At 40.9% G+C, this 13872-nt stretch overlaps 1 protein-coding gene across 2 annotated transcripts in view; it reads right to left on the bottom strand.

Annotated features, from left to right (window-relative positions):
- Positions 1-2182: 2182 nt before the first annotated feature.
- LOC102303904 (endothelin-converting enzyme-like 1) overlaps positions 2183-13872 on the bottom strand; it is a gene marked incomplete at its 3' end in the record, with an annotated part of 39947 nt that continues 28257 nt past the window's right edge. For both annotated transcript variants that reach the window (XM_042227336.1, XM_042227337.1), the window contains 5 exon segments: positions 2183-2241; positions 3216-3319; positions 6330-6404; positions 6931-7029; positions 10577-10799. In XM_042227336.1, the coding sequence (XP_042083270.1) occupies positions 2183-2241; positions 3216-3319; positions 6330-6404; positions 6931-7029; positions 10577-10799 (560 nt within the window).

Here is a 13872-nt window from a genome sequence, read left to right as displayed (position 1 = left end):
GGCATTAGCAGAAAGAGCAGAAATTTTTAAAGTTTGAATGGCAAAAATCGGATGAAAACTGTGGGAGTAGTTGAGTGCCAAAAAGTGTACGGAAGCAACTAGTAAATAGTGGAATAAAGAATAAAGAGAAACAGGATCTCAATAGTGTGGATGCCTTGAGGGCATCCACACAATTAAAGTCAACGTTTCATTTTTTTGAGTGTACACCAGAACCAGAATCTCTTTTAGTGTGAAAAGGCCACTGTCAGCATTTAATGAAGAGGCAAAGTGTGAGTTTTGAGACTGAAAGCTGGGGACATTAATATTTTTTGTGGCTGGCCTTATTGGATGTGTATTGTTCCTCTTTCACAGCACAAAATTTTGGAGAATATTTATAAAAGTCCTACAAATGCTAAGGTTTGCATTATGAAGTTGAATGCTAAATTTAATGCTGAAAAACGTATTTTGGCTGTGGGATTTGTGATTGTTGGAACATTTATTTATTTGGATTGAAAGAATGTGTCATTGAGATGGGTGGATGAGCCAAAACTGTGCCAAAACTTTGGGTCCGTCCTGAAACTCTTCAGCTGGTGGTTGGATGTGGTTGGATTAGTCCCTGCTCTTCAATAATAATCTAGTATTTAATTAAAACCAGGCAGAATGGAACTTTCAGGTTTTTAGGCACATTTCCACATGAGGATCAGATTCAAACAACTCTGCATATCCTTTCTCAGCAGTATGCAGACAGAGCAGTCTTCATCTAGTTTATCATCATTATTTGAATAATTTTTTGGTATCTTATTTATCATGATTACATCCAGTAACTGCCATCCTTATGACCTAGTAGAGACTGGTAGGCTGTGGAATCTTTTCTTAAGCAATAACATTTGTTTGATTTATTTTGTTCAAACATTAAAAAGATGTGCAATTCTTGCATCAAAAAAATTCCTTTGCTCAGAAAGTTCAAGAAAGACATCAAGCAGGTGCTGGTGGTACATGAGCATAACTTTCATTTTGGACCTTTCGATCAACCAAGAAACGATGGTCAGTCAACCTTGATTGCGTGGAACACTATCACCACCTTTCTGGAGAGTAAGTTATACGTTTTTGACTAGCACCAAAATAGTACTTCAAACAAAAGACTTGTTGAATTCAATAACAGGCCCTATAAACAGTGTTCTTAAATATATCTGGCAATTAATCAATTTTACAACCTTTACACAACAGTTTTGCTAAACATAACATTTCCACGTCAATACAACTGAAGTGGTGTCAGAAGCCCCCAAACTGCTGTGGTTAATGGAAAACAAAATGAAAAGTTCACTGCCGATGACTGCAACCCTTTGTGGCTCAAAGAAGCAGCTGATGCAATATTACATCATCACCTACATATGTCAATCTTATCTGATGCAATCTGTGAGAAACATTAGCATACACTTAGGATGGCAATTACAATTTTCTTTGAACACCAGTGTATATACGAGTGTTAAATAGGAACTTTTAATTAAACCGCTGATCTGTCTCCATGCGGCGTAAAGGAAGCCAAAGAGTCACATGTGCAATTAAAAAGGCCAACGTTATTTTTGATAGAAGAGCAAACTGGATGAAAAGAAATACTGGGGAAGAAGAGGAAGAGCTGACGGCGGACTGGATTAAGCGGAGCAATAAGAAAGAGAAATCAAAAATTTGTCTAGGTCCTGATGACTGTGTTTGTCTGAATCCTCCTGTCCTCCAGCATCAGCTTGCGAGCGGGCCATTGATTTTTCTGCAAGAGATTTAATCCAGCAGGCAGGCAGACGCCAGCAGCGGGCCAATCTTGGGAGAAAATGAGGGGGAGGGAGGGGTGACACGGCAAGGCTAGATTTGTTAAAACTCGGGAAGGTGTTACTGCTTGTTTTTCCTCCAGGGGGGTATTAGGTATGTGAGGTGGCGATCGAAGTAGAAAGTGAGCGATGAGAGGGAATATGATATGAGGAGGTGGATTTTTTTCCCCCCTCCCTTCTTCTCGCGGCCATCGTATTTGGCTTGTTGGAAACAGACGGCAACATGGTGTAATTGTGTGTAACTAATGCGCAGTCCACGTCGTGGTGCAGAATGGAAATGGAGGAAGGATTGCGTTTGTCTGTGTGTGTGTGTGTGTGAGGAAACAGATGACAGAGAATACAGAAATATCAGCACATACACTGTTAAGGCACACACTCACCCATTTGGTTCTTGTTAGGGAGGTAGTAGGCATTAAGCGCCTGTGGGGGGAGAAGCCACCTGAGGAGAAAAAAAACAGTCAAACAAACAGGGTTTTACAGAAGGGATTCCTCTCTCTCTCTCTCTCTCTCTCACACACACACACACACACACACACACACACACACACACACACACACACACTGAAATCACCACTGAAAACACACCCAGGTCTGGAACAGAATCCAAAAAAACCTCTGTGTGTGTGTGTCTCTCTCTAAACCCCCTGGTGAGAAGTATTCAGTGTGTGGGGTCCCACGGCTAAAGCTCCTTTCTGCATTTGAAAACACGGACAGTTCCTTTATGGTAATCCACTTAAAGCCAGTCCAATCGATTGTCACAAAATCCCACAAATGACTAACGCTCAAAGTGTGAGATGCCCTTGTTCTAGGAGTGAGAGAATGATGGCTGCGTGTGGACTGCACAGAGATTGAGGGGAGACAAACACAATGAAAATAAGTAGTATTTCTTTCTTTCTTCCTTTTTTATTTCACCGCGACAAGACCGAGTGAGTGATGAAAGGTTCACTTTTTGGATGATAAGGCGAGGAGGGAGTGTGTGATTTAACTCTTCAGGGCGTTGAGTGTTGGCTAATGATACAGTTGTTTTGAGCACCTTGGAATACTAATGTGACTGTAATGTGTTGTCATAGCGGAGAGGCATTCAATTCAGGCATACGGGGCTGTATTTTAGAAAAATGAGTTGCATGTCCCACAGCACTTTTCTCCTGCCTGGCTGCTGCAGATAAGTAAATCAAATGGATTTTCTGCAGCTGTGTGCGTCGACTGGTATCTGTTGCTTTAATTTACAGGCACGTCAACAAATGTGTCCAACTAGAAAGGGATTCACGGGGACACATGTACAGGATGTCTGCCATGTCGGAAACACACTCTCGGTCGGTGAACTGCAGCATCCACTGAGAGCCTTTTGCTCGCAGTGCTTGTCAGTGAACCGGTGCAGCTCAGTGTCTGTGCTAGTGAAATTGTAACACTCACGCTGTTTTGTCCACTTTTTCGTGAATTTTCCTGACAGACAGCTTGATGTTGAACTTGATGCTGTTGAGGATGTTCTTGAAGTAGGCCTTCTCGTCCACGTCGAACTGCACAGCAAACATATGAAATGAGTCAGAATGAGAACACTTTCATTACATTATAAATCAATAATAAAATCACATTTTTGGAAACATGCCCATTAGATTCTTCCATCTTTTACCATTTGTGACATAAGACACAAAAGCTACTTTGGGGTTTCCACAGTGGGCAGTGCTACAGGTTTGACTATAATGCCAGGTGCCCTTTCAGATGCAAACCCTAAAGAATTTGTGTCTCTTCCCACGGTTGAATCAGGCAGTGTTAGGTGAATGTGTAAACCACTAGTCTATTAAGCCCTTTTTAGACAAATAGCTGAAGAAGAAAGCTGAAATCTCGTCTCTTTAGAGAAAATGGCCACTGATCACTTGTACTTCTATGATGAAATACAGAGTCTACCAAACACAGTCATGACTGTGCAGCTGTTCACCAGTGGCAATCAAAACGTACCGTTAAAAGGGGAAAATTTGTGAGTTAGCAGCTGATAACAAGCTCAAAAAAGTATGAAACAGATCTGAAAAGCATATAAATGTCCAGATGCTGTGCATCCAGAGAAGGACCGGTTGAGCACTGACAATAAAATGTTCAAATTCTTCAATCGGTTAAGAGTTTAGGTGTTGTTTTCAATAGCACATGCATAATATTAATCAAGTATCATCCCTTATAGCTAACAGTACTGCTATTTTCGTATATGTGCTGGTTACATCTTGTATTGATTACTGTAATTGTATCCTCTCTAGTTTGCCACACAAACTTCTACATATACTTTAACAGGATGAACATTGGTTCAGCTGCTTTTGTCATTACCAGAACCAATTCCACAGACCATTATTACCTCTGTCCTCCAACAGCTTCACCTATAAAATACCGAAATTAATGCTGCGATTCCATGCCTTACCTTCACGTTTTTCCATAATCTTGCACTTCTGTATCTCGCTGATCTGACCTAATCATGTTATGTTTTCTGATATCCTCCCCCTCTGTTATATAACCTCTCATTATGCCACCTGACTCCTTCTGACTTCCATGGGCCAAACAGATTTCAGCCGAGTGGCCTCTCGTCTTTGGAACTCACATTTGCAATATTGATTCTCTCCTTAACTTTAAAGCCACTCCTAAAACACATCATTTTAAGTTTGCGTATTCTATTTTTTAATGAATTATTGACTATTCAATTCTGAGATGTATTAACTTTTATTTCTAAGGTGTTTTCTAGCTGTCATTTTGGTTTTTGGTATTTCATTACTTATAAAGTGTCGTTGAGTGTCCCGAAATGTGCCTATGAATAAGATGTATTATTTATTTATTTATTTTTATTATTATTGTTATTATTATTATTATTATGTAGGAAGTGTCCCATGCAAATTTAACTATTCAGTTGCAAACCCAAACCTCTCCACTTTAAGCTGTTGAAGACTTTAGTAACATTTTAATGGAATTAATTAGTACTCTCACTGTGGTGAATAAAATTCTATTTGTTTATTTGTTTTTGTGATTCAGTTTATGGTTGTAGCTTGCATACACATACACACACAAATATGGTCAATTCTAGCTCTAAAGAACCAACGTGGCAGCATTTTGTGGGCCAGTTTCCTTCGTGTCCTTTGTCACCTGTCTATAGCTTTATGCAACAGGTCAAGCTTTTCTACGAACACTATAACACCTCAGTCAATAAAAATGTTTTACATTATTGAATTTGGCAAAAAACAACAACAAAAACGTAAAAATTACACAGTCCCATTTTATGTCCCAGATGCCAGGAAATGGCTGTTTTCTAAAGATTAAACATTTCAACTGCAACTTGCTAATTAAAGCTTCAGATGTGCTCTTCCTTCCTGAGTCCAGTCATTGCGCCGAACTTCATTTGTAAAATATTTCTATATTGTTTGTGAAAGTCTGCCATGCTGTGGGGTAATTAAGTTGTATGAATAGTGGCAAATAAAATTAATAAATAGTGGTAGTCTGCGTTGACTAGAAGGATCTTATTTTTGTTCCAGTACATGGCAGTACTGCTCCTCCTGCAGTGGCGCCTCAGTCCTGACATTAAAATGCACTTGCAGTAGTTTATTGTACACAGACCAATTCTGTTCGCTTGGCAAAAAAATGTAATGTATCTTGCTTTGTAACATCTCCATCCTTTACACTGGCAATAAACACACCATTGCTCATGCTTGCTTTTTTTGCTTGTTGAGTCTCACAGGGCTAGATGAGCTTCTGTGAGTTTGTGACAAAAATGCACATCTGCTGAAAATGATGGTAGCAGACTGAGGAACAGAACTTTCACTTACTTTAATAATGGATGAAATTGTTGACATATATTTTGGTGTTTTAGTCTATACAAAAACAAAGATAAACCATACTAATGAGCTCTAAAGGAGACAATCAGTTTGGTTACCTTTGGATTAAGCAGGCTAGCTCTTTCCTATTCCCCTTGCTTTTTCCTATGCTAAGCTCACTATCTGCTGATGACATCCTAAATTGTAACACATTACTTAAGGAAGGAATTCTTCAAAAGCTTAATTTTTATTTTTATTTTTGCATTAGCCACAATAGTGTGGACAAAGTCTTTCACACAAGTGAAGTGATGAGGAACTCAAAAACTCTGGGGCTGAAAAATGAAGCCAACACTGAAGCCAAAAACTGCAGTTTCTCTAAAAGGACAGTTCAACGGAGCGAGTCCCCATAGACTCCCGTGTTAAAGTATCTAAATAAACAACAATACAATCCATAATTACAGTCTGGTATAAAAAATAATGCTTAACAAAGTGCTTAACAAATTTATCAGACCGCATGTTATAAAAAAAGAAGGGTTAATATTTTAGAATCCTGTCAAAAACTTGTTTGAAACTAAAAATTATGTTGTTATTTAGTAAATAACCGAAATTTTGCATGTTAAATAAAAAAAATAATCATGCGCTTTACTATGCTAAATTATACCATAATAATGTGTCATAGAAAAACAACTGTAAAGACAAAGACAGAGTGAGGTAGAGCAGAGTGAAAAAGATGATGATGACTCACTTCATATTCTTGATCAATGAGCTCAGGTTCGAGCAGGAAGTCTGGGTATCCTGTCATCACTATCATGTGCTTCAGCTGGGTGAGAAGAGAAAGAAAATGACAGCTGAAGGGAAGAAAAAGTGGGGAGCAAACAACCAAACACCCCCACAGCAACTAATAAGCACCCATACACACTTAGTTTAGGACACAGGCCCTGACAGAGCACGCGAGCACGCACACACACACACACACACACACACACACACACACACAAAAGCATCTGCTAATCAAGCAAACCCAATGTAATAGGATTACAGGGAAGCTCTTTATATTCAGCATGGCCCTCTAAAAGGATTATAACTTCAGATTGTAAAAGTATTAGAAGGGATATCTTCCAGTGCAGACCCTAAATCAGCACTACAGAGAGATCCGGATTAGGCAATCCTCACTTCTCAATGTCAAGCCCTAGATGTATTCTATCACACACTTCTATCTAACAAGCAATCAGTCAAAGTCCCGGAAAGAAAAGAATCGCAAAGAAATAATTGAATCCTTTTCAAAAACTAATTGGATCTAGCAGAAGTCGTGTTTGTGATGCAGAGGCTCAGTTAGTGCTCCAAACCTTTGCTCTAGCAGCATCCTTGGTGGCTTCATCCATCCAGTCAAGTTCCTGCAGCCGGAGGTCCAGAGAGTGCTTTATGTCCTCTACCAGCTCCTGTACCTGTAGAGAGATCATCCCGCAATTCATTACGTGTTCATTTTAAGCCCCACATAAGTGTTCTTGTACTCTATTCTAGAGTAGCTTTGCATGATTCACATTTAAAAATAATCCTTATTTACAACTGGGTGTTGGTGCAGCTCCTTTAGTCATCCTATCTGAAATAAACTGTTTTAGCTCCACTCCTTTTAAATATATTTCCACTGTCAAATACTTTGTGGCAAATAAGTAATAGCTGCATCTGCAGTGAGCCTGTCATCCTGTGCTCCATCTGTAGCATGCTGGATTGTAGTTACTCACTACAGTTTGACAAACTACTTGGAGAAGCAAGGTAAACAACTGAACTGTGAGGGGACTGTCCACTACTAAACTGATTACAAAATGTCTTGGTCTTTCACACAAATGAAAAAATTAAATAATACTAAAACGAGCCGTGAAAAACTTGTTTGGTCATGGCGAGGCTGCTAATAAACATGATCTACAAGGTCCTAAATTAAGAAAGAATCTAAAACAACTCTAAAAGGTTGGAGTATTTTTGGTGACTGGTGACCTTTCGATTTAATGGCTGTTTTTTTTTTATCCCACTGGGCAAACTGATCAAGCCAAAGGGACTTGAACTGCAGGTTTATAGTGCTGATATCAGCAGGCAGAGAAACAACAGCTGTGACCAGCCCAGACAAGGAAGTTTACCATGTGACAAATGAGATGAAATTTAAATGTGTCCATTCATCCTTCCATTTTCTTTCTTATCCAATTCGGGGTTAGACCAGCCTACCCCAGCTGCTATAAGGTAAGAGAACACTGTGAAAACCTCTACAGTGGGGACGCCAACCTGAGATTTGAACCTACACTTGCTTGCTGTGAGGTGACAGTAACGTCTTTACTCCCTACTGCCTGAACTACCATATAGATGTATGGAAATGCCATAATTGACACATTCATAGTATACCAGTGCTGATTCAACCATGTTGACTGGGTTGTGACTCCAAGAAGAGACGCAATTTCTGATGCAGATTCTCATGCCTCAGGTGTTTCTTTCCATACCTCCTCCTCCATCTTCTACCAGTGTCTAAACCTCTGTTAGATAAACTGTTTTCAAGGGCTTGTATTTAGAACGCAACAAATCCAAATAATTAAATAAATGGAAGGTCAAGCTACAAACTGCAGATGTAGTGTTGTTTGTGCTGGTGTGTCTATAACTAATTCGATTTTGATTACGTTAGGCTGCAAGTTTTTGTAGCTCCATTAGTGCAGTTTTTAATGTCACAAGAGTGGAAAGCAAACTTTATTGTCTGATATGTAATTACCTAAACTGTGTTGCTGAAAAGTGTTCAAACCAGCACTCAAGCGCTTACATCGCTTTCTCCGTTTTCCAGCTCAAGCAACTGAAATTGGACACTTTTAAGCCCCAGCTCTGCACGCAGGGTGATAAAACTTGCAGACTTTTGTTTTTATTTTTAAATTTCATACCGCAGAAGAAACCTTCTAAAAATTTTCATCTTAACCTGTAATTGAAGATCAAGTACCTACTTAGTGCCACTAATATAACACTAATCTTGACGTTTTTGGCATCGACTGTCCAAAACTTCTCCGGATTACAACTTGTGCTTTCTGCAACTGCTCTAAGCAGAAATGCTATTCCTAGACGACACCGGGACATATTGTGTCCTTCAGTTCGCTCCACATTGGTGATTCAGGATAACAAGGAGGCTCGTCTTTCCCCCTCTGTCTTCTGTCTTTCAGCGTCAGCTCCCGAGACTCATTAATTCTTGTTGGTGCTGAGATAAGCAGGATTGGTGAGTCAGTCAAGGCATCGCACATCGCCACCGGCTTTGCATCCGGTAATGCTCTTGTGTTGATAATGAGGGCTCCAACCTGTGAGGACATGGCATGATCGTACACAGCAACGTCTGTGAGCAGCGTGAGATATGACCGGTGTGGAAAAGAGTGAGGTTAAAAAAAAAAAAAAAAGGCAATAACCTCGCTCAAGGCTTCCCTCCACATCTGCAAGAAAGAGGAAGATGATGTTTTGAGTGATTTTTTTAAATGACTTAGAGATGCTCATGGGATTAGCACCACTTCATCTGATGAGAACTTTCCCTACTGTATGCTTGATCATATAAATCCTTCCTCTCTGGTCTTTTATTAATCAGAAAGGCTCCACTAGCTTGAAGCATTTTTGAGATTTACACTTAGTATCTTATTAGAATCTTGAATGGAATTTAAATTTCAATTAATTGCAAAGTGTAAAGAAAGTATTCAGCACCCATAACTTATCCAGTTGGGCCAACTTTCTTTATGTGTTATAGAGCTTTGGTAGAGTTTTAAAAGGTTGCAAGACAGATAGCTGATGAGGGATGAAGCATGTACAGTGGACAGTGAGAGTATAAGAAGATGATGAAAGGGAGATGATGGAGAGCTTAAAGATAGAGCATAGGGTTACAGAGGTGAGAAATCCCATTGGGAACCATATCCGCATGTCCCAGAGTAGACATGGGACTGAGATGAGACTATGTATGGGGAAAGATTAAGGTGAAAGCGAACGGGACCAGAGGGCAGAGGTGAGGGGTTTAGTAATGACTGACCTAGGCAGAAAGCAAAATAGCGAATGAGAAGTAAAGACTAGAATCCAGGATTTTCAGATCCCACACCATAAAACAATGTCAAATCACATGGCACACCATCAAACAACAATCTGGCTCGAAATTTTCTCCAGGACCCAGGTTAGAATGACTACTTTAGAATTATTTTTTTTATCTATTGCTATTTTGCACTGCGTTGTCTCACTCGCAGCATGACTATATAATTTCTTCTTCATCTTCTGTTTCACCAGCAGTTAGCAACACATTTAATTGGAGCAAGAAGTTGTACTGCCCTCTAGTGGAAGAGAATGTAATTGTTCTGTCCGTTACTCACTGCCGGTTGCTTAGAGTACCAATCAGGTGAAACCAGACATTCTTCCACAGCACACCTCTGTGCCACAGCACAGTGATTTGGAAACACTGGAATTGCATGTAGGAACAGAAACAGGGGTTTCATGTTTTGTTCTAATAATGCATCATGGAGTAAATGGTGCAATGGTGAAACTCATAGCTACACAGTGGGGTGACTGTGGTTCACGGGGTTGGGAAGTTTATTTCAGACAGTGTATGAACTGAGGTGCTGCACCTTGACCCTGTATAAGATCATGCACAGTGGCTCTAGTAGAGTGCAAAAATTAAACTTTGTAATTTTTCACAATCACTTGTGAGTCACCCAGATTATTTTATGACTTCTTTTCTTGAAAAATAATGACCCCAAGTTTGGTTAAAACATTACAGTTTTGGGTGTATAAATTAATAAACTTATAAACGTAGTTCAGCAAGGCTGGGTCTCTGTTAAGAGCCTAAACTGCTAATAAATTCAAACTGATGTAATATCTGTCGAGATTCTAATGTTAAAAAAGTGGATTCAAGTCTGAGGCTGATTTCCTTTGAAAACAGCCTCTTTACTACTTTATCATCTTTACCACTACAGCGCCCCCTACCACCAGTCCACCCAGATTCCAGACCTTAGCCCGGCTCTCTGAGGAGAAGTGTTGCTGGACGAACAGGGCTCCCAGGGCCATGCCGAAGTGTTTGTTTGTCTGGGTGAGGCAGAGCCTGCCTAGTTCCAGCTGCTGCTCAGTGCCGTCAATCTCTCGGGAAAACTCATGGATGGTGCTGCGGAAGGCCGTGGACAGATGTTCACTCAGTGCTGCCACAATACGCCACAGCATGTAGTTATGAAGAACCCTAAGACAGAGGGCACAAGAAGTACCTAGTTACATTATGTAGTTTAAGGAAAAAATATACTTTGCAAAAATGTTTTTGAGACATACGTTTCTAGCAGAGAACCTTACTTAGATTAGATATAAAATGACCTCAAGGAAAACAGTGCAGACTTCTATAAATAAGACTCCAGCATCATGTGATTGTGTTTAACATTACAGGAAAAGGATAAAATACTTCAAGTGGCCCCTGGTAATTACAAGTTGTTGCCAAGGATGAGATTTTAAATCTCAAAAATGACAGAATCATACCGTCATGACATCTAGCAAAGTTGTAACATGTTTTTAGTGTCAGTATAACAGACTGATGGTTTGTGGAGCTGACATTACAAGCAGGAAGTGCGAATCACTAGTATGGTGTCCATCCATCGGCTGCATTACATCCTGCAACACCTTGACCGCCCGGGAACGTATGCCAGGGTCCTGTTTGTGGACTTTAGTTCGGCTTTTAACACCATTGTGCCTGAACTTCTCTCCTCCAAACTCTCCCAGCTCAGCGTGTCACCAGCTACCTGTCAGTGGATCACCAGCTTCCTGACAGACAGAGAGCAGCAAATGAGGCTGGGGGAGATCACCTCTGAAACTCGGTCCCTCAGTATTGGTGCCCCTCAAGGATGTGTCCTCTCACCACTACTGTTCTCCCTCTACACTAACGACTGCACCTCCAAGAACTCGGCTGTCAAACTCCTAAAGTTTGCAGATGACACCACTGTCATTGGCCTCATTCAGGATGGTGATGAGTCTGCATACCGGCAGGAAGTTGAGCGGCTGGTACTCTGGTGCAGTCAGCACAATCTGGAGCTGAACACTCTTAAGACTGTAGAGATGACAGTGGACTTCAGGAGACATCCCTCAACTCTGCTCCCCCTCACCATATCAGACAGCCCTGTGTCGACTGTGAAGACTTCAAGTTCCTGGGTACAACCATCTCCCAGGACCTGAAGTGGGAGACCAACATCAACTCCATCCTCAAAAAGACCCAGCAGAGGATGTACTTCCGAACACGGAGCTGCTGACCAGTCTAAGCAGTCATTGAGTCTGTCCTGTGCTCCTCCATCACAGTCTGGTATGGAGCAGCCACTAAACAGGACAGGAGCAGACTGCAGCGGACTGTACGGGCAGCAGAAAGGATCATCGGCACCCCCTGCCCTCCATCCAGGATCTGTACCTCTCAAGAACCAGGAAACGGGCAGGGAAAATCATCACAGACCCCTCACACCCTGGACACAGACTTTTTGATCTGCTGCCCTCTGGCAGACGGTACAGAAGCCTGCAGACCAGGACCACCCGACACAGGAACAGTTTCTTTCCCCTCGCCATCTCCCTTCTTAACAGTTGACCTGTCACACTGCTCCCACTGCCAGACTGCAGCTGCACCTTATGTACATTCTGTAGTATTCATTCCACCTCATTCATTTCTGTATTTTATGTATATAAGTTTAGATTCGTTATTTATAGTTGGTTTACACAGCTTTGTGTATGTATGTGTAATGTGTATATATAGACACGTGTGTGTGTGTGTGTGTGTGTGTGTGTGTGTGTGTGTGTGTGTGTGTGTGTGTGTGTGTGTGTGTGTGATTTACATTGCTGTGCTTGAGAGCCACCATCTACCGGAACCAAATTCCTTGTATGTGTCTGCACATATACTTGGCCAATAAACACGATTCTGATTCTGATCTAATGAGACATTATTAAAACAACATTTAAATACCAAAGAGCATTACAGTCACATAACTACCACCAAATTCAGTCCTGTTGCTATGACACACTTTTAATGACAAACACAAACAAGCTGAACTGTATTTTATAGGATACTGGTAAATACTAAAACAAAAGCATAAAAAGAGAAAAGTCAAATACTCCCTTGTGTCAGTTTTAAGCAAATTAGCTAACATTAGCTAATTTTAGCTAAAAACTGCTAGTTAACGGGTAGCAGTGAAAATCCTGAACTATACCAGAGTGTATTCATATTCCTTTTGAATAATGATTTTTACTTCTAAGAACAAGGCTGTGTTACTTTCAAAACCTAAATAGCATTGCTTTCTAGCACAGTTACGCCTGTGTTCTCTTTGTAAAGTGACATCCACTATATCTAACAGTAATCTAGTCCCATCTGGCCCAAACTGCTGTTTTTCCATCTGCCCTCAAAGCCATTTAAGAGTCAGAAAAGTCAGAGAGAAAACAAGAGGGAGACAGTGATCGAAGAGAATAGTGAGCAGTGAATAGTGAGGAGTCAAGAGGGCCCAACAGTTAAAGAACAACTCCCTCCAATCCAGACTGACTCACAGCAGAGGGGTGACGAAAATGTCGAGCAGGAGGAAAGAAAATGGATCATTCATTTATGTATTCAAGCTGTGTCTTCTTCGATGAAGTGCTGGTGTGTCCTCGTGCCCCCACTGGGAGCAAGCATCTACTCTGCCCTGCGGGGACAAATGCCCCCTCCTCCTACTGTGAAGCTCCATGCAAACCTCGAGGCATATTGTTGTTGTTTTCCTCATTTTTATACATAAAAAAAAATTCCCTTTGCGTGACAGATATTAAATCAAAAGCGCCTTGGCAACAGCACCCTGAGGTCTTGCCAGCAAAGCACTTCTGAAGTGAATTTAATTGACGGGAAAAGGAAGAGGAAGGCAGGAAGTGGAGGGAGGGAGGGTAAAAAAAACAAAAAAGGAGAGACTCAGGTGGTATCATCTAATCAGCACGAGTTACAGGTGGGGCTTCTTTGTTTCATTAGCCGGTTTTGTTGTCAAATATTTGTTCCACATTACTGAACATGGACAGGTGTGAGTTTATTTTTTTAAATGCATTTGAGTATCTGTGTATGTGTGTGTGTGTGTGTATGTGTGCGTTTGGCACAGGGTGCCCAGCAGGGCAGCCACATGTGTGGAAGTCATCTATATGATAATAGTAAAAGTACAGCATCTCTGCTGTTTGTGTGGGAGCGATGCGTGAGCTGTTTTACTCGAGGCATCTTTGAGGAACAGTAATGACTGTAATCTCTAAGAGTAAGTGCGGTTACTGAAACCCAAACTCGCATC

This window comes from Haplochromis burtoni, unplaced genomic scaffold, assembly GCF_018398535.1.
Source record: "Haplochromis burtoni strain Fernald_Lab_line unplaced genomic scaffold, NCSU_Asbu1 Contig_255, whole genome shotgun sequence".
NCBI lineage: Eukaryota > Metazoa > Chordata > Actinopteri > Cichliformes > Cichlidae > Haplochromis > Haplochromis burtoni.
Note: the sequence above shows the minus strand (reverse complement) of the source record. Positions and strands in the feature narration are given on the sequence as shown.